We start from the raw sequence: 24249 nt of genomic DNA, 5'->3' as shown, positions 1-24249 counted from the left end.
AAAATATAAATAGCTACAGGGAAGCAGAATCATACCCAGGGAGTGAGGGACATCCCAAGATCTGTGTGCATGCTCAGATGCACATGTAGCGAGCTTGGTTCATTTCAGTGGTAGAAGGTGGGCCATTGTGGATGGAAGAGCTCAATGTGGCCCCTGCTCTTCATTGCTGAATTGCAGTGACTTAAGTTTAAGAATAGCAGCAAAACATAACCCTGTGGAAATTGCCTTTTAGATATTCTCACAGAACTGAATGGGTTATATTCTCATGCTTAGATTACTGCAGTTACTCTATGCGGGGCTACCCTTGGGCTTGTTCCAGAGGTTGCAGCTGGCGCAGAATGTGGCAGCTAGGTCGCTTGTGGGGGCAAACTACCACCAGTGTAAAGCACCTCGTTTTCAGGATTTGCAGTGGATGCCAGTTTGCTATTGGGCCTAGTTCAAGGTGTTGGTACTAACTCCCAATACAGCTTGGGACCAAGTTATTTGAGAGACAGCCTTATGTTCTCAGCAGTCTGCAGGGAGAGTCTCTCTTGCAAGTTCCAAAGTTCTCAGAAGCTTTCTCTGCAGTAGCTTTACCACAAGTGTCAGCTTGTTAGGGTTTTAGCCTTGTTTGAAATGTATTGGTTGTTTTTGTATTTTCAATGATTTTATGTATAAATTGCATTGAGATTTAGAATGTGATTAGTAAATAAATAAATTGTAATAATAGTAGTGAATATCTCAGAGTCACTTTTCTACAGAACCCAAGCCCACGTGAACTGTCACTATGGCAGTCTGAAAGGAAAAGCACCTCCCTAGGACTGGTGAGTTAATCTTGCAGTCTGGGTTTCTTTCTTGCTTTTTTCTTGATTTGAAAATATATGTGACTTACTACAAATACCTCCTTGCAAGTGTACTCCTAAATTAGTTTTTCATACGCATTTAACTTTGGAGTTTTACATCTGTAGACACTTAGAAGAATCTTGGGCTAGGGGTGAAATTATCCAAAATACTTAATTTGCTTTTTCAAAGGAGAAACCAAACTAGCCAGCTCTAGGATTGTTCCCCCTGCCTGCTTCAGATTGCTGCTACTGAAGTGGTATACTGACTGATGTGCCCCAGGGCAACATCACAAAACATGACATTATGCTGGCACTGCAGGTGGCTGTGTGCCAGCAACAAATGTTCAGAATTGGATTGCTAAAGCATCTCAATTTCACCTAAAGTCGGTGCAATGTTGGCTCCTGCTGGAGTGCTTTGAGTATTGAACTGTAAATCACTTAAACATTTCCCCTTTTTGCATCTTCTTCTTGTGCTGGCTATCGAGGACTCCTTTGCTTTGAGTCTTTTAATCAGTGAACAATAAATTCCAGTTGAGAGAATTGAGTCAGTTTCCTTAATGTTCCCAGCAGGCCCAGTGCCCTAAGGGAGAAAGCAGGAATGCAACATGTCTGGCATTCAGATGTTTTAGTGAAGATAGATTATGATGGTCTGTGCAGATATAAACAGGAAAGCTTGCATACAGTGCAATAAGACCATGTTCTCCATTTAAATTAAAGGCAGTATCAGTTTCAGCTAATCTAGTGTTTGGTTGCCACAGTGCTATTACAATTTTCCTGGATGTGTGTATAGACAAATTATTTACTGGAATTGGGGGTGCCTGTTTTTTGTTCCTGCTGAGCCTCAGTCAGTGCTGCTGCCTTCTGAGCCCAGCCCATAATAACACAGGAGTACTAAATGGCCTCGACACAACATATCTAAGAAACTGCCTCTACTTGTGGCTCATTGTGAACTGTAATGCCATAGTCTGTCTCAAGTCTAACATCTGTGTTGCAAATTGGGATGGAAGGAACATGCAGATGAAATGTTTGGTGGCTACTTCTAATGCTGCTGCTGGTTGTCAGTTCAGATTGATTGACCCAGATGTGTAAGTACTTTCTTGAATCTGAAGTAAAAGGGAACGCTCTGGAGCAAGGCCATAACTACAGCTGAGCGATATATTGATATATCGCCCAAAACCGGTTTGAAGTCCATATTGTGTTATCGGTTTCATAATGTTTAACCTGGTGATATATCACGAATCATGATGTGTGTGTGTGCTGTGCAAAAACCACAACACAGGAAAAACTATGAAGTCAGACAATGCCTCTACACAGCTACATACTTAATCCATACATCATGATATATCAGTATATCACGATGTTTAGCTGGTGATGTATCACAATGTTGAAAACCTTCTACTGCTGCAAGCAGTGACAGCTACCAGTTAGATCATGAAATTACCTGCCCCCCATGAGACACATAAAGGTTTGGTTTCTGGGAAATTTGTGAAAGCTGTGGGCCAGATTGAAGATATTGTGTCCCATTCTGGCCTTTCAGGCATCACATTGGAGCTGTCCAACAGTGTCAGCAGTCAGTAGGCCTAGTGTTGAACAGTATACAAGCTGTCCAGAAAGTAGCTAGACTAGGAGCGGGTATATGGAGGTTATTGCATCAGTTTTCCAGGCAGCAAATAAGGATGTAAATGCACACCCTGACTTCCCCACTCTGGTATAATCGTGGGGTTCTAATCCTGACTATACTTAGGGTTATAATTCCTTGTAATAAGTAGGACTCATACATGGGGTTGGACTAGATGACTCTATAATTCTATGGGATTCCTTGTGCTGCCAAGTGAGCTTTGTGCCATTGGGATTGAGCTTTTCTTCAGGCTCAGTGTCATCTCCATTCTAGATGACTCAGTGGTGATTGTAGGACATTGAGATTCAGCGTGCCTCCATTTGGGGCATATTGGGTATCCCACTCCTTCTGCTATCTTGGGGTTCACTGTCTGGAGGTTTGCTCCACAGAAGCCCCAATGGTAATAGTGATCTCCTCCACTATAAAAAAAAAGAGAAAAGAAGTCCTGCATTCTGAGTCATATGGTACGTAAAGACACAATATATGTATAACTGGGATTCTGACACCCCCAATTGTTCACGTTTCTTTTGTCTGCACTTCCAGGAATATATTGCTTGTAGACATCATTTTTTGGCTGGGAGGGGAATTATCCTGTCCGTTGGTCTTAATGAGGGGAAACATAACAAAAGTACCCTGAGATTTAAGTGGATTTGAGATATTAACTAAGTGCCTTTGGCATTAGAAATGTTAGTAGAAGGGAAAACTAAGTTTGCTGACCTGCAGAGCAACATCTGGTGGAGGGAGAGGGAACACGTGTGGAATAACAATGCAATCCTGTGCATGTTTACTCAGAAGTAAATCCAATGATTTCTAATGGGGCTTACTCCCTTGTAAGTGCCTTTAGGATTGCAGCCAAAAGTACTAATTAAAACTGAGCAGGTACCTGAAACTTGGCAGTTTTCCTCAGGAAAGCAATATGTGCCTAATGACTTCATTTTTGTGTGTAAGATATGATGAATATCCAGCTCTGGGAATGGTGAAGAGGGAGCTCTTTTCTGCTCATTGGAGTTAATACAGGAAAAAAATTAGGGAATAAACCTTCACTGTTTTCTGCATTAAGCTGCTGTCTTTTCACAAGGCTGTTTTGAACCCAGAGAACAGCAATTTTCTTCCTGCCACTCTCGCTGTGGCAGAAGTTTGTCATATATCTTTTAAATAAAGACTAATGATGCAGTTTAAAATGTTGCCTGTATGAAGAGACACTAGTTCTTTATATTGCTTACTATCTTACTGGAGATTAGAAGGAAGCTGTTCCCTGGCTCAGTCGTGCCATTTAAGAAGAGGCTACACATTGACACACTTGGGTAGCTCTTGGTGCCATTCCTGTCAGCAGGGAAGCGAAAGGTCAATGGCTTACAGATTGCTTCTTGTGATGTGGCAGCAGTTACAGGAAGATCTCAACTTCTTACAATGCCTTGACGCTACTAGCTGACAGCTTACGTGCAGATAAGTGAAATACCTAATTATATATTAAAATACTTTAGACAAAAGTTGTGCAAGTCAGTGTGACTGTTCTGAAGGCATTTCATATTGAACAGCATCAGTGGTTGTTCAGAATTGCTGCCTCTAAAGAGAAGGGTGGTGGTGGAGGTGACATAGAAGCTGTAAGCTGTAAGTATATCTTATTTAATGGTTTGCTTTTTAAATCTGCCCTATCCCCAAATGAAGGTCCATTAGAGGGCATTTAAAACAGTTAATCATGAATTTATTTTTTAAATGTACAATGCATATAAAAATTGCACTAACTTGCTTTTCTGGAAGCTCAAAATAATGAACAACTGAATAACTAAAAACACACACAATAAAACAGAGCAATATAAAAACAGTGACAAATATTTTCTCCATATCCAGCCTTGATTACTAAGTAAAAAATAAAAGCTTTGGAAAGTTTGTCAAGCTATGGTAATGCTAGGGACATGATAATGTCAATCAACTTTTGGGGGTGTATAATTAAACCGTAGAAGTATACATCTAAAAATAGAAAGCATAAATGCAGTAAGCTAATGTTTGCAAATATGTGTATCATACAGGTACAGTTGTTGAGGAACAAGGGATAACTGAAGTTGTCAGCTGAGTGTAGTCAGTGGGTTTACTGACATGTAATGTGTGAAACAGCTTTACATCTCTAGGGGAGAACAGCTCCACAATTGTGGAGAGACTCATACTGATTCACACCCTTGATTTAGACTAAGTTTGTCCATGCCCACCTATCAGGGTCTGAAGAAACTTTCCACTTTCCAATATCTATCATTCTATTTGGCAAACGCTAATGATCATATGTTTGCCCTCTTAGCACCCCCATGCTAGATAGCAGGTCTAGTGTTGCTAACTGCATAGTGAGGACAACTGAGAAATGCTAGAGAGCAGTGGTGGCTTACCTTTGGCCCTCCAGAGACTGACGGACTACAACTCTCATCACCTCTGACTGGCTAGGGCTGATGGCAGCTGACAACATCCGGAGGGCCACAGGTTAGCTACCCTCATTAGAGGATCAAACAAACAGTAACTCCTCATCAAGATGGTTTAAAAGCAACTGCGTACAACTCTAAAAGAATGATATTTTGTTCATGGTTTGAGCATTGTAACTCATGCACATTCTGCATCATTTCAGCTCTTAGCATGATCATCATCATCACCATTACAGAGCATATGGTGTCCTGATTAGAAAAAACTCACACGTCTGTATTGTTCATCACTTCCAAGGAAAGTTATTTCTGCTTTAAATTCTTGTTATTTATTTTATTGAATTCTGGAGCAGAGGGACAAGGGATTAAGGGTTCATGGGATATGCTTACTTAAAGAAGGTGTCACTGGTACTATTTGTGTACTGACATTTTGCTTACTTACTATTCTTCCGAAAATCCAATAGACTTTTAATAAAAGCACAAGAAAGTCACTGAGACAACAATGGCAAAAAATTTAATCAGTGGTTTTGAAAGTATGGAATCCTTATTGATCTGGCAGACACAAAGCCGTTAGCTACATCAGATATTCTGAGCAGGGACAGAATGAGCTGTGGAGAGGGACTTGATATGCAGTAGCAAGCCTTGTATTTGACCCCTACATGTTGATTAACTTGGTGCAAAATAAAGGGCCCTGTACAGTGGTACCTAGGGTTACATACGCTTCAGGTTACACACTCCGCTAACCCAGAAATAGTACCTTGGGTTAAGAACTTTGCTTCAGGATGAGAACAGAAATCGCGTGGCAATGGCTTGGCGGCAGCGGGAGGCCCCATTAGCTAAAGTGGTGCTTCAGGTTAAGAACAGTTTCAGGTTAGGAATGGACCTCTGGAACGAATTAAGTTCTTAACCCAAGATACCACTGGATACAGAGCCACCCTATATACGGTGTGTAAATGTGTGACTCTCTTCACACAGCAGATCAATGAATAGGAGGCCAGAACACAGCCATCAGGTACAAACCTGATTCTTCCCTCAAGTGTAGATTCTAGCCCTATTCAGAGTGATTAAAGTGCATATGTGTTAGGAAATCATAGTTTCTTTACAAAAATGTAATTTCTATAGCTATACATCTTAAATAGGTAATTGTGAGAATGAAGAAATTGCATTTATAGAACTGATGAAAAGCAATTTGTTTATAGAGTCTAGGTTAAAACTCTGCAGAGTCAGAGCTATTTTATTATTAAGGCCTGCTGCTGAAGCCCCACAGTGTTCTTCTTTCAAAAGGTGTTAGAAAATAATTCATCCAATTCCTGTCCAATTTGAACCTCTGCTTGGGAGGGAAGGCGGGGGGGGGGGGAGTCTGAGCCCAGGAAAGCAGCCTCAAAATGATAACAACTGGAGGCTTTTCCACACAGTCTATCTAAATAGAATAGGGAAAGGGGGAATCTGGTTGATTTTTAAGTGAGCCTACCTAATTTACACTTCTCAAGCAAACATGTGAACTGAAACACAGCTATTCTAGGAAATTCACACATCTCTGAATTTTTGGGATGCAGTTCTCCAATTTAATAAAATGTACACATATGTGAGAAGAAGTACCACAGCTTTGTGTCCCCTGCATTCCTGCTCCCCTCTAGGACCACTTGCACCTTCACATTAATAACCTGGACCATTAGTCTGGGTTGTTCCTCTGTGGGTTGTACAACTCACAAAACCAATTGCAAATGGAAAAACTTGTGTGACAGGTAAGGATGGAATGATCATGTCAATTCTGGTTCCCTCAGTTTCTCATTTTCCCAATCTTAAATTACGTTCTCCACATTTTGCAGCCAATTGCAGCATGAAAATTTCAGTGAATATTTTAAATGCAGTTTTGACTAATGTAGCATTTTTTGCAAATGCTAAATTCCACAAATGGCAAATCCTGTTTTCCCTAACAGAATGCATTTTTGTATGTTATTTTTGCCAATGTATATTTGTTTTTGTGCACACTCCCCCCCAATATATTCATTTGTGTAAACATTGGTTGGAGAACTGCATTGCAAAATTCAGATACGAGTATATTTCAAATGATAGCTGTGTTTTGGTTTGCATATTGTTTCTGAAAAAGCAAAATTGATAGGTTCTCCTTTAAATGTGTACTGAATTGAATTTCCCCTTCATCCCTAGCTACAGGAGAAGTTGAAATACTTTTATGGCCATGTGAGTAACAGTCTGATGATGGTGGGAACGAATAAATCACGAGTGTTTAATCCACCCGCTTACATTGATCAAATTCTGCTTGTCTTCTGTGAAGTAGCTAACCATTAGAAGAAACCTGTGTGCATTAAAGATTTAGTTATTTCTGGAGTGGGGTGCAAAGTAAGTGGAGAGAAAAGGTTTTTCTTACTGAATTATTTTGAAGAACGGGAGGTTCAAAAGAAACTATTATCATTTATTTGCTCATCTTTATTCCAAGTGGTGCACATGGATTTTGCAAGATGTAGTAGCCAGACCTAGGCGTGATATAATTTCCAAGATAAAACGATACTGTTTTCAGGCTTTCGCATCCCCTGTGACATTACACAGCCTTCTGGAAGGGAAAGTAGGGGGGGGGGGCACTTCCACTTGCACTTCATGTGCTTGTATGAAGCTAAGACTTGCATATCTCCATGCAGAGGTATGCAATCTCTGGATTGAATAGAGAATAAGGGGAGCTTACACATGTTGCTGCTGTTGTTTTTTAATTGCCTTCCACATGGGACAAGATGATGTACAACATATAGGAGCTAAAAACAGTTACAAAACAGCAAAAACGTTAACAAAAATATGGGTTTAATAACTGATCTTACAACTCAGTTTTCCAAAAACATCGGTTTAGTCCAAAACTTCTATGAAAAGTGAGGTTTAATTCTCATATTGAAAATAGTAGCTTCATGTCAAAACGCATAGTGAGGAGAAACAAGTAATTTCCTAGGATAGTTGAACTTGGCGCCCATTTGAGGGCATCTGCTTGAGCTGATGAAAGGCAATAATCTGAAATGCTTTCCTGAGGTGGCTTTATGTCAAATACGCAGGTGTGAGGTGATAGTTTCAGTCGCTAGGTGGGCAACATAACATTTGAAATCAACCTGCTATGCCAAGGAGAGAACGATACTTTTCAGCCTATTTCTCCCTAAAGTGTGCATTTTTAAAAACCGAAACTACACCACAAAATTCAAAGAAGGGTGTAATCAGAATGATAGCAGCATTCCAATTTGCATGTAAATCTGAGACCAACGGATTAGGTTGGTTCGCTTTAAATTTTGCAACAAAGTTCTTCTCTCCTTTGCTTCCCATCACATGAACAGAGTCACTCAGGCATACAGCTCATTGCACTCAGTTCTGAGTGAGGTTACTGATTTCATGTTGCTGTCGCACGGATTCACTATACTGTCAGGTGTGTGGGTGTGCGCCTTCCCCAGTAATTTTCTATGCCAGGGATCAAATCTAAAACCTCTCATTTCCTAAATCTGTACTGACCTGTGGCTCCGTGTGAATCCTCTTTAGTCCTCTTCCATATGGCTGGGTCTGTGAGGAAAAAGAGGTGTAAAAGGGGGCATGGCTCTAAGAGACACAAGAGCCCCTTTGTGGATCTTTTTTCTCTCTGGTCTTATGGCTGTGTGTTTGTTCTTCCCATCCCTACCCTTTCTATTCAAAATTCTTGTTCCTGTAAGGATTCCCCACCACCATCAAAGGTATGCATTCGCTCGTAGAGACCACATTCACATCTCCTTTGGTGGGACTCAAACTAGCATCTCCTGTATCCCATTGCATCTATCATTCTTCCTTATCCATGTGGACACCTTCCCTTTCCCTTGCAAAAAGTTGGCTTGTTCCCCTCCGTTTGATGCCAATATATGTGCATTGCATTCACTATCATTAGCAATGTGCATATAGTCATTGACATCCCAGCAGAACTCAAAAGCACTTCTTCTGGGAAACCACTGTCATTTCCATGCATATCTCTTGACTGCTGGGCCATGGGATGCCTCTGTCAGTAGCATTGCTGTGGTTTCTACCTGAGAGCCCACTAGTGTTTTTGTGTGTGTGTGAAAAAGATTGTATGTGTACTTTAGGGTGGAGAACCTCAGGCACAGGTGCCAATTAAGATCTTCCAGCCCTTTCCATCTGACCTCTAGGACTCTGTCCAGGCCAGGCTTACTAGGCCACACCCCTCACAGGCTCACAGGCTCCCCTCCACTGATTTTACATCAACAGAATGCATCCTCAAAGTGTGAACATACTTCTTGCTTGTCTTCTTTGGACAGTACCATGTTCTTAGCCACACATTCCTCTACCACATCCACCACTTGTATGTGACACCCACCCCAGAAGGTTGCCCATGGGAGAATCTGGCCCTCAGGCTGCAAAGTTGCTCCCTCCACCAGAGCACTGCATGGAGTGATGTTCTTATTCTGTTTCTGCCGTTGGTGCTTCCCAGTTTGTGGCTAGACACCATTGGTGCAAAACATTGCAATTGGTGTGTGGTAGTAGAGTTGCCAGAGATACCATGCGAGTGGCTGCTGGCATTGCCACATTATCTCTTGTCTCTTTTGCTACTTCTTTGCTCTTTTCTTTGCTACGGTGTGTGCATAGAATTGCAAGTACATTATACCAGCATTAGCCTTGGATTTAGCTGCTGACAGCATAGCCTCGCTGTTGAGTTGCATTTCGGTACTGTATGTCTTCCATTGGAAATGTGGGTGTGTGTTTAAAAAAACATGTTATTTCCCCCTAGATTTTAATTTTTGATGAAGCTACTAGTTTATTCTGGAAGATAGTAGGGCTTGGTCAATAAAGTTAGATGTTCATTTGTGTGAGAGTTTTCTATTATCACTTTCTTAGAAAACAATTAATATCTTTTAGTGGTTGGGAAGGGATCTGTTTCTGAATGCAGTATCAGTTGCATCTGAGAATTTTCAGTACAGTCTCCTGTTGAGTTATACAGAATGATAGAACAATTTCCTTATCACTTCTATTCATTGATGAGCTGCTGAAACTGATCAGACTGACCATTACATCCAAGGAAATGAACTTTTCATCCATTATGAAATACAGGGGTACCTCAGGTTAAGAACTTAATTCGTTCTGGAGGTCCGTTCTTAACCCAAAACAGTTCTTAACCTGAGGTACCACTTTAGCTAATGGGGCCTCCCATTGCAGCTGCACGATTTCTGTTCTCTCTCTCTTTTTTTATAAATAATATTTATTCCAGTTTTAAAAATTACAAAAGAAAGCACTAGATTAAGCAAGAAAAAACAAGACCATGAATACAGACAAGCAAAAAACAAAAACAACCCCCCCCCGAAAAATACAAGCAATTAAGAAAAAAGAGGAAAAAACAAAAGGGAAAAAAAACAAATCAAACCTTCCCATAACTTATTTTCCATTTGCTTATTTCCTTGACCTCCTCACACCTCCCTTTTTTGTATTCTAGTTCAATTAGATATTTCAGCAAATCCTTTCCATCTTTGCTTTTATCCCAATAATTTATCTTAACATACTGTAATTTTACACTCTCTTCTTTCACCAATTAACTATCCATTTTTTACTTAATCCTTTATATCATTTCTGCTAAAACCACATAACTTCATTCCAACATCCTTCTAACATTCCTTAATTTTACAATGTTTCTGTAAATAAACTTTAAATTTCTTCCAATCTTCTTCCACCAACTCTTCTCCTTGGTCTTGGATTCTGCCAGTCATTTCTGCCAATTCCATATAGTCCATCACCTTCATCTGCCATTCTTCCTGGGTGGGTAAATCTTGTGTCTTCCAGTACTTTGCAATAAGTATTCTTGCTGCTGTTGTGACATACATAAAGAAAGTTCTATCCTTCTTTGACACCAATTGGCCGACCACGCCCAGGAGAAAGGCCTCTGGTTTCTTCTGAAAGGTATATTTAAATACCTTTTTCATTTCATTATAAATCATCTCCCAGAAAGTCTTAATCCTTGGGCATGTCCACCAAAGGTGAAAGAATGTACCTTCAATCTCTTTACACTTCCAACATTTATTTTCGGGCAAATGATAAATTTTTGCAAGCTTGACTGGTGTCATGTACCACCTGTAGATCATTTTCATTATATTCTCTCTTAAGGCATTACATCCCGTAAACTTCATACCTGTGGTCCATAACTGTTCCCAGTCAGCCATCATAATATTATGTCCAACATCTTGTGCCCATTTAATCATAGCTGATTTTACCGTTTCATCCTGAGTGTTCCATTTCAACAGCAAGTTATACATTCTTGACAAATTCTTAGTTTTAGGGTCTAACAGTTCTATTTCCAATTTTGATTTTAGGGTCTAACAGTTCTATTTCCAATTTTGATTTTTCCATCTGAAAGCCAATTTTCTTATCCAAATTGTAAGCCTCCATTATTTGGTAATAATGAAGCCAATCTCGCACTTTGTTTTTTAGTTTTTCAAAACTCTGCAGTTTTAATCTGTCTCCTTCTTGTTCCAAAATTTCCCAATATTTCGGCCATTTGGCTTCCATATTGAGCTTTTTCTGAGCCTTTGCTTCCATTGGTGACAACCACCTTGGAGTTTTGTTTTCAAGCAAATCCTTATATCTCATCCAGACATTAAACAGTACTTTCCTGACAATATGGTTTTTAAACGCTTTATGTGCTTTGACCTTGTCGTACCACAAGTATGCATGCCATCCAAAAACATTATTAAAACCTTCTAAATCCAAAATGTCCATGTTTTCAAGAAGCAGCTATTCTTTCAGCCAACAAAATGCAGCTGATTCATAATAAAGCTTAAGGTCTGGCAGGGCAAATCCACCTCTTTCTTTAGCATCAGTTAGTATCTTAAATTTTATTCGAGGCTTCTTGCCCTGCCAGACAAATCTAGAAATATCTCTCTGCCACTTCTTGAAACAATCCATTTTGTCCAAAATTTGCAGTGTTTGAAACAAAAACAACATCCTTGGCAATACATTCATCTTTATCGCAGCAATTCGGCCTAGCAATGATAACTTCAAATTTGACCATATTTCTAAATCCTTTTTCACTTCCATCCAACATTTTTCGTAATTATCTTTAAATAAGTTCACATTCTTAGCAGTCATGTTAACCCCTAGATATTTCACTTTCTTAACCAATGTTAATCCTGTCTCCTTCTGAAACCTCTCTCTCTCAATCACTGTTAGATTTTTCTCTCACGATTTCTGTTCCCACCCTGAAGCAAAGTTCTTAACCCGAGGTACTATTTCTGGGTTAGCGGAGTCTGTAACCTGAAGCGTCTGTAACCCGAGGTACCACAGTAGTAGGAATGTACTGTAGTGCTCAGCAATTAAATGTGATCCAAATACTAGGATTAAAAAAACAAAAAACAATTTGTCATAACAGGCTTTCGTATTTTGTTTTCTTTTTTCAAATCAGCTAACTCGTTTTTAGAGATGGAAACACATGGGAAATGGTTGCAATCCAGGATAGCTAATGTATACTTCTGTGCTTCATCACCATCTTAAAGTTATAAAATGGGGGACTGGCATTTCTAGCTGGAAGAGCCACAAAATAACTAAGTTAAATTATATTTTAAAAATTAACAAAGAATATGATTGTGTTTCTGAGTGTTGCATTAACTCATACGTGTTGAAAGACAGCTGACAATATAGGTTTTGAAATAGTTTTAAAAAGGTAAAGGTACCCCTGCCCGTACGGGCCAGTCTTGACAGACTCTGGGGTTGTGCGCCCATCTCACTTAAGAGGCCAGGGGCCAGCGCTGTCCGGAGACACTTCAGGGTCACGTGGCCAGCGTGACATCGCTGCTCTGGCCAGAGCCAGAGCCAGAGCCAGAGCCAGAGCCGCACACGGAAACGCCGTTTACCTTCCCGCTGGTAAGCGGTCCCTATTTATCTACTTGCACCCGGAGGTGCTTTCGAACTGCTAGGTTGGCAGGCGCTGGGACCGAGCAGCGGGAGCGCACCCTGCCGCAGGGATTCGAACCGCCGACCTTTCGATCGGCAAGCCCTAGGCGCTGAGGCTTTAACCCACAGCGCCACCTGCATCCTTTGAAATAGTTTTAGATGGGTTCAAATTGTTTTTAAATGTTTAAAATATGTTTTATTTTATTTTCATTGTTTATTTATATATATTTTGGGCTGCCCTGGGATCCATTGTCAGACTGGCCACGATAAAAACATAAATAATAATAATAATAAGCTTAAAGATCCATTTCAAATTTAGCTAAGCCATGAACTATCTCGCTTACCTTTAGGCAAACTACTATCAGTCTCCACCAGTAGTATGTTGATAATACTGACCTACCTTATAGGATGATTGTAAGGATTACTGCATAATAAGTGCTCTGAACACAAAGAAAAAGCACTATACCATTACTTAGAGAGCCAGTATGGTATAGTGTTTACACTGTTGAACTGAAACTTGGAAGACCAGGATTCAAATCCCTACTCAGCCATGAAGCTCACTGGGTGACCTTAGGCTGGTCACCACCTCTCACTTTAACCTTGTTATGAAGATAAAGTGGGGAGGGATAGAACTATGTTTGCTGTCCTGAACACCTTGGAGGAAAGGTGGAATATAAATAGAATAATGGAACAACCAATTGCCTTCAATGGGAAAAAGATTATGTTCAAGTTGTTAGCTATAACCCCATAAATAGCAGCTTTAATTATTTTAAATACAGTTTCTAGACCTCACTGTTGCAGAGAAAAATCTCAAAAACATGACGGTGCTGTATATCCCAAGAAAGCTTTCCAAAGTACCAAGTAACTAAATGTAGCCACTTGGGGGTGCTGTGATGGTGACTGTTCTAGGCCTCTGTTACTGCAAGGTCAAACTGCTTTAGATGAGGGACAGAGGCACCTATTTTATGTCAGGAGAGGTAGGATATGACAGAGGTCAAGTTGAGCCAAATGCTGGGAACAAATTATGCAAAGTTATTCTCAAAAAAGCACTGAGATTTCTTGTTTCACATATTACTTATTTTGCCACCGTGGTTAATACATTGCTGCTTACTAATGATACCTGTCGTCAAATTATATTATAAAAACCCCAGCGACTATTTATTTATTTTTTTGTAGATCTGTTTAGCAGTGTCTGCCTGCTTCAAAAAAATTCACTGTACCCAGTCATCCCACAGGATCTTAAAAGAAACCAATGTTCAATGACTGCTATTGTCAAGCTGGAAGGGAATAGGTGGAGAAAGGGCATGTGGTTTTTATACTTCACACAAGACAGAACAAGGAATGTGAATTTGGGAAGAGCATATGTGTTGTCCACATGCACTTAGAAGTGTTTGTTATTATTATTATACAGCATGAAAGAATTGCATTCTGTTATGTTTTGTCTATTGTTGCTGATCTAGGCAGTGATGTGCTGCCAATACATTAACAAAGGCCCCACTCAAAACTTATCCCATTAACCTATTCTAAATCTTTGCACACAAAGAATGAGCTTGCTGGCGGAACGCATGGGTGAGGGAATAGAGAAACTATTTGTCTGATTTCCTTTTTGAACTGCAGCATGCTTTCAGAACGATATCAGAAGACTGAGCAACTCTTTTATGAAAAGTCTGTGCATCTGTATTTTGCTGTTCTATTTTCCACAGAGTGAGAGGAGAATATGGGCACACTTTTCTCTTGGTTTAGAATGACTCTAAAGTATAATGCAATATAATGTTTTCAGGCTAATTTGCAGAAATTATGGACTATTCCTTCTGGGGAAAATTTGCAATCCAGTGCCTGGTTCTCTATTTACTAATATTAAGCATGCACACACACACAACCCTTATTTCCTGTGGCATCCATAAATGTCACTTAAGTCAACCTGACATGCATTTGTCTCACTGTGGATAAAGCTTGTTTCTGTGTGCTGCACAAGGCCAAATAGCAAAGTCCACACTTGTGGCTAAATAGTTCCTAAATTTAATCCTTCTTTGTGGAATCCCAATAAAAGCTGAGTAATATTGCTTAGCTCATCTGTGGGAATTGCTGTTGAGAGTATGTCATGCGGCACTTCAGTTTGCAATAGTGATAAGTCAGCTTGTTTGCAGCTTGACTTATCTGTTCCATTGTTCAATGGGAAGATATGTCAGTTCTTGATCTTTTGTGTGAACAGATTCATTTTTTAACGGTGACCTCAGTTGAATTAGATGAGAGGAAGAATGCAGGATAAGTACCATGGCCAATCAGTCCTAGTAACCTCTTTCCCTTCCTCAGAGGGGGAAATATTTTTTCATTCTGTTTAGTAGTTCCCACTGTGGACTGATTGCTGCAGCAATAGTAATAGGTCTTTGAACCCCCATGAGCCTGGACCACTACACCACTGGTCTAAAACAACAACAACAACACAAAAGTACTGGGTATCAGGACAGAAAGGCCTGACAGAAAACTGTTCAGTGTACAGTTGGTTTGAGGTTCAAAGCAGACTTGGAAATGCAATCCACGGAAAGCAAGGCAACTGTTTTCTATGTAAATATATACAGGCAGCCCACCTCCCACCCCCCGTATATGGGGGGTTACATTCCAAGGCACTGTGTGCATTGGTGAAATTACTTATAATTGAAACCCATTGAAAAAGCTTGAAACACTCCTTCTCCACTCCCGTTTCGCCCTTTTAGTGACATTTCAGTGACCTCTTTATGACATTTCCAAGTCACTTCCAGGTATACAGTGCAATACATGTATACATGGTTGTGCACATATTGAATGCACATAAATGGGGGGCTGCCAGTACTGTAAACCACCTTGTGATCATTGGATGATGGGTGGTATATCACTTCAATAAATCTGCTCCACTTCCCAGTGGGGAGGAGTTGCGGTGGACCACGTGGCCACCCCCCACTCTCCACCGGGGACGGGGGAATTTGTCCCCTGTTGCCTGGGGGATCCTAGCCACGTCAGAGCCCAGCCAGCCAATCCGCTGGCTGGGGGGGCATGGCTGGGGCCGTTTAAACCGAGAAGCGAGCCAGAGGACTTCCTCTTTGGCTCGCTTCCTCAATCACCAACCCTCCCTCCCCATTTGCAGGTTAGGCACTGGCCTTGCTATGGACTTCTAATATCTGTGTTCTTGTGTGAGTTATTTCCAACGAGGGGATGGCTGCGGGGTCTCGACACGCAAATAATATGTAAGTAAGTGAGTGTAGGATCAAGGTAAAAAGGTAAAGGTAAAGGTACCCCTGCCCGTACGGGCCAGTCTTGACAGACTCTGGGGTTGTGCGCCCATCTCACTCAAGAGGCCAGGGGCCAGCGCTGTCCGGAGACACTTCCGGGTCACGTGGCCAGCGTGACATCGCTGCTCTGGCGAGCCAGAGCCGCACACGGAAACGCCGTTTACCTTCACGCTGGTAAGCGGTCCCTATTTATCTACTTGCACCCGGAGGTGCTTTCGAACTGCTAGGTTGGCAGGCGCTGGGACCGAGCAGCGGGAGCGCACCCCGCCGCAGGGATTCGAACCGCCGACCTTTCGATCGGCAAGTCCTAGGCGCTGAGGCTTTAACCCACAGCGCCACCTGCGTCCCAGGATCAAGGTACAAGTAGATAATAGTAGTAGCTGTAAAAGGAGGGTGCTGATAATAAGAGTGCCTCCACCCCCCCCAAAAAAAAGTGGACCTGATAAGAAACAGAAAGTATTTTGGCATATAGATGAGAATATACTTCTTATATACTAGCCTGCTTTGCCAGGGCTCTGGTCACCTGTCAGGTTAAGATATTCAGGATGTCAGATTGCCTGAATCAGTGAGAGGATGCCAAACCTTTTACTAAACAGGCACATGAGGTTCATCAAATGAGTAACACCTGGCCTTGTAAGAAAATATATTGTCTATTAAGCATCTGGTGCACAACTACATAACAAATCAACCAGGAAATAAATGCTACCATAGACCTGGCCAACTACGGGAAGTGCTTTTTATTTTTTTAACCTTGCATTCTGGTATGAAGAGCCAGTTACTTTTTACATAGCATAAATATAAATTGCAGGCAGTTTTGGTTTTGAGGGGGGAAATTGGGGGCGGTGCTGGGGAGAAAGAGGTGCAAATGGGACAGATGCTGCCAATGCCATTTGACATGTATGAGAAAGATTTATGTTAACTAGTGTTAACGGAAAAATCCGAGGGCTCCCTTGGACAAAAACAAAGACACCAACCAGGATAACTTGGAGCAAAACAGCAGCCTGTAGGCTTGGCCTTTATTGAACTGTTGCAACAGGGTGCTCCCCTCACTTGCAGGAGAGAGAAAGGACACCAAAAAAAATGGTGTGCAAGGTCTTATAAAGACTTTTGAAATTCCCATCTTGTAGATCAAGCCCACCCCCAGAAACATCATGCATACATCACAGAAAGGAGGGGTTGAGGGAGGAGTTGTGGTGGTAACCTGAGTGTCCTGTCACCTGGCTGGTTCCCCCTTTCCCCCTCCCCATGAGTACTTTCCAGGTGACAGAGGGGAGTTTGCAGTTTCCTGCCCCCAGAGGGAAGAGCTGATTATTGTCCTTTGTTCCAGTCCATGCTGAATCCACTCCCATATGCAAGTTCTTTGTGATCTTGATGTCTTCTGTCTAGGACCATCAGGGTTGGCATAGCAACTGGGCAGGGCTCCTGTGGATGTGCTGGTATGCTCAAGGGATTATGGCTGCCCTGTATCAAACCTTCCCCATTTTGTAGTCCTTCCTTCATGGAGTAAAATAAAAGTGGAACAGTGCAAATCCGATGTATGGTTGATTTTCTATGAATTTATAACAGAAGCGCAGCGTATGTAGTGTGTGAGTGTGAGTGTGTGTGAAGTTTGTACAAACTGAATGATTGGGGCGGGGTGTTTCCTGCTACACTAGCATTTTACAGGACTGTATGGGTTTTTTTTAGATTCAATTACTTTTGATTTTTTTTTTAATCCCATAAGAAATTGCAGGCAGTAATATGAAAAATACACATTAACATCTTCTTTGAGTCAGTCTCACATCTCTTAAATGCTTGGAATACATGGAGATGCCTGGTACGTCTGGTTCTCAAACACCCATTTTGACTTGCATTATGCACGGCTATGTTGCCACACTGGCGAATGTATGTACAAATTTCTTTTAATAAGTAGGCTTTGACTAATGCCTCCGAGTTCCCCACTGTGCTCAAATGAAGCAAGGATAATGGTTTACACTTTCTCCTCCAAACAGAAGGAACTCCAGAGCCATAAAGGAAACTTACAATGTCAGGGGGTTATTTTATCTCATTACTTTTAATGGAAATGAGGTAAAGTCGTAGCCAAAGTGCCACAGAACTGGACTGCAGAGCCAATAAATGCATTTAAAAGGTCACAGAAGTGTGCTGAATGCCATACTCTTCTCCCTGCCTTCCAAAACATGTAGTGGTCAGGTGAAATAGCACCCAATGAGCCTGTACCTTTCTCCCCCTTAGATTTCCCAGTTGATGACGGAGACTGGCCGAGAGGGATTGACTGAAGCTGCCCTGAACCGCTACAATGCCGATAAACCCTCCTTGTACAGCTTACCTGCTTCCCAAAGCACCTGTGTTGCCAGTGACACGTCAACAGGCACCTCAGTGGCAGCTTCCTTTTTTGCCAGGTAAGATGGAAAGTTTGCTTGTTCTCTGCAGCTCTGATGTGACAGGGACCGTGGGCATCCAGATCTAAGGCTAACACTTCAAAGACTGATAAAAAGATTGGCTGATATGTTCATTGCTAGTTTTAGGTGGAATGATTTGTTGGATTTTTTTATATATATATATACATTTTTATTAGTTTTTTAACATATCATTTTCCAACAATCATATAACATAACTTCTTATCTTATACAATATTTTTAGACTTCCGTCAACACCTATGATGATTTTCCGTTCTTTATCACTTATTCTGCATTTCTTAATTTCTCTATTACTCTTAATTATCATTAACTAATAATTCTCCTCATAGTCTTTCTTGCAATATTTCAAATAAACATCCTTACAAAACTTCTTGCAATCCTACTAGTGTAATCTGTTCATTACAATTACTTTTCCAATAGTTCGTATATTTACTCCAGTCTTCTAAGAATCTCTGGTCCCGCAGGTTTCGAATCCTTCCTGTTAATTTATCCAGTTCTGCATAGTCCATCAACTTCATCCTCCATTCTTCTTTCATCGGTAATTCGTCTTGCATGATTTGTTGGATCTAGAGCAACATGCAATTTTGCTTCTTTCCATTACCCTGCACCCATTTAAAATGATAGTGAGAGATAAAAAAATACCACTTGTGTTTGTTTATGAGTTTTCCTAGAACTTGAAAAGTCACATTGATCTGTAGGAGTGTGATGGTGTCTCTCCGTCACCAATGGGACCAAGCAATAGACTAGCTCACATGCAAATGTGCTGGAAGCTGGCAGCAGGCTAAGCACATGAACAGCACCTGCAGTGAGGAGATGCAGCTTTACTGGGGTGGGATGAGGGTAGGAGGAGGAAAGAGGCCAGCTGTGTTGGCAGTGTCTGGTGGGGGGAGCTGCCATCACAGCTGGCCTCTCTCATCCTCCCCCTGATAAGGCTGCTAGGAAAGAAAGCAAATAATTCTTGACCACTATTCAGGTGCTTGAGGTGTATCCACACAATTGTCTCCCCACTTGCAGGCACCAAACATCTGATCAGCAGTGCTGATGCTCACTTGTACCTGACTCCATAACCCTTCAGGATACAGCCCGCCCACCTTGCAGCTGCTGCACAACTGACCACTGGCTGCATGAAGCACCTGGCCAGGAACTTTATGCCAAAGACTCGGGGCATGAGTGTCCTCAGCCCAGATTTGCCAGTGCCTCTGCCCTGCTACACTTCATGGGTGGTAGTCAATGACATTACACTCAGAGTAGTGTTAACAACAAAAAAGGGGTGCCAGTACTGCTTATCCTTGAGTACCCCCTGAAAAAAGCACTGAACATGACTTAAGTTAGATCCAACAATGTCAATGGGTCCACTCAGTTGAATACCACCCAACTGGAAGATGTTTGCAGGGCAGGAAATGATGTCACATCTACTAATCATTTCCGAGGAGACGGGAGGAGATGCGGGCTGCCATTCATTGTTGAACATATAGTTCTGGCATCTGGTGAGGAGACTTGAGATTCTTTTTCAAAGCATCTGAAAGACAGTGAATCATCCAACAAACAAACAAACAAACAAACAAACAAACAAACAAACAAACAAACAAACACTGAAGCACAAACACAATTGTTTACAACTAAGGGTCATATGGATGCTAGTCAAGTACAGAGCTGGCTGGTCTTGGGTTAGTTAAAATGAGGGAGGCTGGGGTAAGAGATGAGTCTATACAATGAAGATACTATACAATTTATTCCCCATTCTGTGGAACACTCTTCCAGCAGAGAGTTGGCAGGCATCCTTTTGACTTTCAAATGTCTCTTGAAGGCCTTTTTATGCTAACAAGGCATACACATATGTCAACATTGATTAACTGGGCACTTTAATTATATAATTTATTGTCTTAAATTGTGTTTTATGTTTTATAGCAGCACACCGCCATGATATTTTATGATATGGCGGCATAAAGGTAAAGGTAAAGGTACCCCTGCCCGTACGGGCCAGTCTTGACAGACTCTGGGGTTGTGTGCCCATCTCACTTAAGAGGCCAGGGGCCAGCGCTGTCCGGAGACACTTCCGGGTCACGTGGCCAGCGTGACATCGCTGCTCTGGTGAGCCAGAGCCGCACACGGAAACGCCGTTTACCTTCCCGCTGGTAAGCGGTCCCTATTTATCTACTTGCACCCTGAGGTGCTTTCGAACTGCTAGGTTGGCAGGCGCTGGGACCGAGCAGCGGGAGCGCACCCCGCCGCAGGGATTCAAACCGCGACCTTTCGATCGGCAAGTCCTAGGCGCTGAGGCTTTAACCCACAGCGCCACCTGCGTCCCTTTTCTGTGGCATAGAAATACATAAATAAATAAACCTATCGGTATTTTGCTAAGAGGCTGAATGTGCACATTGAACAGTAGGAGGGACAAGATGGCTCGGCTAAATAAGGCTTAGGCAAATCTTTTGGTTTCTTGATGTCCAAAGAATGCAAATCCTAACAGTATTTCATTGAAAAAACTACATCTAATGGCAAAATTGTGGGATGACTTGTCAAACTTACATTAAGAAATAGGGGTAATTTTTGGACTCCCCTCACTTTCTCTCTCTCTTAATGAACTACATTTAAATTTGCAATATATGACATAATAAGATTGGGGGGGGGATCCATTGGAATGTGTGGGGGAGTAAATTAACAATTCCTGTATAACACTCTGCTATTTCTAAAGCCCATTTCAGGGCTAGCAGACAGAGTGCCTTTTGTCAGCCTGAAAGATGTCTGTTTTCAGGCTTTTCAGAGTAAAAATGGTAGGTTTGATTTTTTTTTTTTAACTGACCCTCTAGCAGTTGAATATGGCTTTAATTTTAATTATAGCATTGGGCATTCAGCAGTTTTTAAAAAGGGAAACTGTATTACACCAAATTAGAGACTTATGTTGTACATTAAAGCCTTTTGTGGAATTCATCCTTTTATTGGAGAAAGGACTAAAGAAATAAACAGTTATTGTCTCCTAATTCTCTTGACTAGTTTGAATCAAACCTCCCAATGACTGCAGTTAACCCACCATCAAGTAATGTTAACTAAAAAAAGAAAAATGCTTCGCTTCATAAGTGTTGGTTAGTGCTTTAGCTTTGATATTTACTTAGGCGTGAGCCAAGTCATGTAAATAAGCCTTCTGATCCTTCAGGGCAAGCAGAGACAATGTGCATTGGCAACAAGCAACTTGAAATTGTTTACAGGTCTTTAAGCTTAGATTTTGCATTTTGCATGTTAGACAAGATGTTGGACAACATGCAGGGAAATTTCTGAAGTTAATGAATACTGAATCTTATCCCTTTGTATTCAGCCTAAAATTATTGAAATGACTCCCAAGCCATTGTACTCATTCTGCTAAGTGCTTACACTGGAGTAGTTCCATTGATTTCCTGGAATTGAATACTTATACTTGAAAACATACCTTCAGTGCTTTTTCCCCTAAAAAAAATTGTTTAGGGGTCCTCTCATTTTCCTACTCATATTGAACTACTGCCCCTCAATGAGGCCAAACTTAAGAGTCACAAAATGTTTAGGGGTATGCGTACCCCTGTGTTCCCCCAGAAAAAAAGGACTGCATACCTCAATATGTTTAGGGCACAATGCATCCCCTAGTCCAGCTCCTTCGCTTTAAGTCTGGAGTAGGCAACCCTTGGCCTAATATTATGCAGCCCTGGGCCAACATTCATAAGCCTTCTGCAATATCTCTGGCACGAATGATCTGTTTTTCCATGGTAGCCTGCTAGATATAGAAGAAGAGAAGTGACGGATGTCAAAAACAAAGAGAAGTTAGTAGAAAGAGAAAGAAAATGAGGTGGCCCTGCCCACTTTTGGCTCTGTCTGTCCCACTACTGCTGGCTTTGGCCTTGCCCACAACTGGGATGTGGCACAACTCACCCACAACTGACATGTGGCCCTTCTGTATTCTGAAGGAACACAGAAAAACAGGTCAGCCCCACCTGCTTTAACTGATAAGCATCTCTGGGCTGAAGCAGAACCGTGATATTATTGTAACAACAACTTATCTAGAATAATACTAAGAAATAAAATTAGCTTCTCACGAACAATTTGCCAGCCACCAAGAGCAGAATTCTTTCAACCGATCAATTCACATGTTATTTGGGTGTGGGCATTAAAATACGCCACTCCTGCTTTTGAAAGATGCTAGAGTGGCTGCGGTTCATGATTTTGCTTCATTTGCTCCACCTGGCCTGATGATTCTCAGTTGCAAAGTGGACAGCAGGGTGAGTACAATGCCCTGGGAACTTCTGCTCTGCATATACTGCTGAGTATACCAGCCAAGTGATTCCTTTCTACCAATGCCGCCAACCTGCTGAAATGAATGGATGCTACACAAGAGGGTGCTTGTTCACGAGAGGCTCCTAGAGGATAATAAATTTAAAAGGAATGTTGAAAAGTTTTCAGGCGATTTCACATGAGTCTGTGAAAAAGGGAGTCTGTTTTTTATTAAGCGCTGAAACTCTACCACATGGTCACTTTCTCTTGTACACAAGTGGCCACAGCCTATCCTCAGCCATGCATGTTCCAGTATCTGCATGGAGAAACTAGACTATGCAGGAAGAGATAACACAGCCTAGCAGCTGGGAGCAATTTCTGCATTTCTGGCTGTGCTGTTTTCAGAAGCCATAATAGGTGGAATTGTTATGACTGTATCCATGTCATATTTCAATTTCTCACAATTATCAGTAGGATCTACTTATATGAGTGTAGAATAAATAACCTTGCTTTGTCAAGCTAGGCATACTAGTCCTAATAACATCAAGTTCTGGATTGTACAGGACAAATTTTAAAGTGACTAGAGAGGGTTTTTTAAAAAATTATTTCCCCAAGTCTGCTGGTATGGTTGATAGGCTAATGCAATAAACACTATTCTAGTCTATTTCCCCAATTCTACAAATACATCTGTAGAAGATGCTTGTCTGCAAAATTGAAGACTCCCGAGTCACCTGCTAATCATGGAGCTTAGGTGTTAAATGTTACCTCTCAGGATTGTAAAAATGAAAATTAAGAGCATTAATCTGATTCTTTGTACAGTCATGGCTCAGTTAATTATACAAATCACCTCTGACCACATTGATATTTGCTTACTAAAAATTAAGCAAATGATACATAGATGGTTTTATATGCTGATATGTTGACCATATAAAATATATTGATGCTTTTGTGTATCTACATTGATAAAGACATCTGGAGTTGTCTCTGTTTTGTCCACCACTAGGCAGTCACAGATTCAAAAGCTCATGTGGGTCCAGTGTAAAAAGTACTAAACCTTACAGTTTACACCTGTAAAATCTGAATTGTAATCCTTTCATCTGATAATGCCTTTCCCATTTTGAAAATTACTGAATAAGACAGTTGTTAAAGCACAGCTGTAGAGTCTTTCTTTCTTTCTTTTTCTAAATTCCAGCCAAGATCTGCCATGTCGGCTGAGTACTGTTACAAGACTGCTAAAAGAACTAGTGTTTTCTTAAGACAGCAATTCATTCAGACAACTTTCCCCCAGCAATTAGTGGGTAAACATAAACACTGATGGCCACTTGAAACTGTAAAGGAACCTCTGTGTAACTTCAAGAAATTTAACATATGTCTAGTTGCTTTCAGTTTGGCTCAAGGGTATATGTCTATCCAGTATGGTTTTGCTTTATAACAAGACCACAGTATGCTGAGGGAATGGTAAAATGGCCATGCTGTTTGAATACATAGCTGGCTCTGCAACATACCACAGTTTATGGGATAATAAGTCTTTGTATCTATTGACTTGTGATGCTCATTTTGTAAAGGAAATCACTGGACTCT

The 24249-nt window shown here is 41.2% G+C and overlaps 1 protein-coding gene across 5 annotated transcripts in view; it reads left to right on the top strand.

The window, feature by feature from the left end:
* KIF26B (kinesin family member 26B) overlaps nucleotides 1-24249 on the top strand; it is a 290029-nt gene that overhangs the window by 109689 nt on the left and 156091 nt on the right. For all 5 annotated transcript variants that reach the window (XM_079969424.1, XM_079969423.1, XM_079969426.1 and 2 more), the window contains one exon: nucleotides 18248-18414. In XM_079969424.1, coding sequence (XP_079825550.1) covers nucleotides 18248-18414 — 167 coding nt within the window. The remainder of the gene's footprint in view (nucleotides 1-18247; nucleotides 18415-24249) is intronic.

Source organism: Podarcis cretensis (genome assembly GCF_951804945.1).
Source record: "Podarcis cretensis genome assembly, chromosome: 3".
Taxonomy (NCBI): Eukaryota; Metazoa; Chordata; class Lepidosauria; order Squamata; family Lacertidae; genus Podarcis; species Podarcis cretensis.
This window is presented reverse-complemented; position numbering and strand designations above follow the sequence as displayed.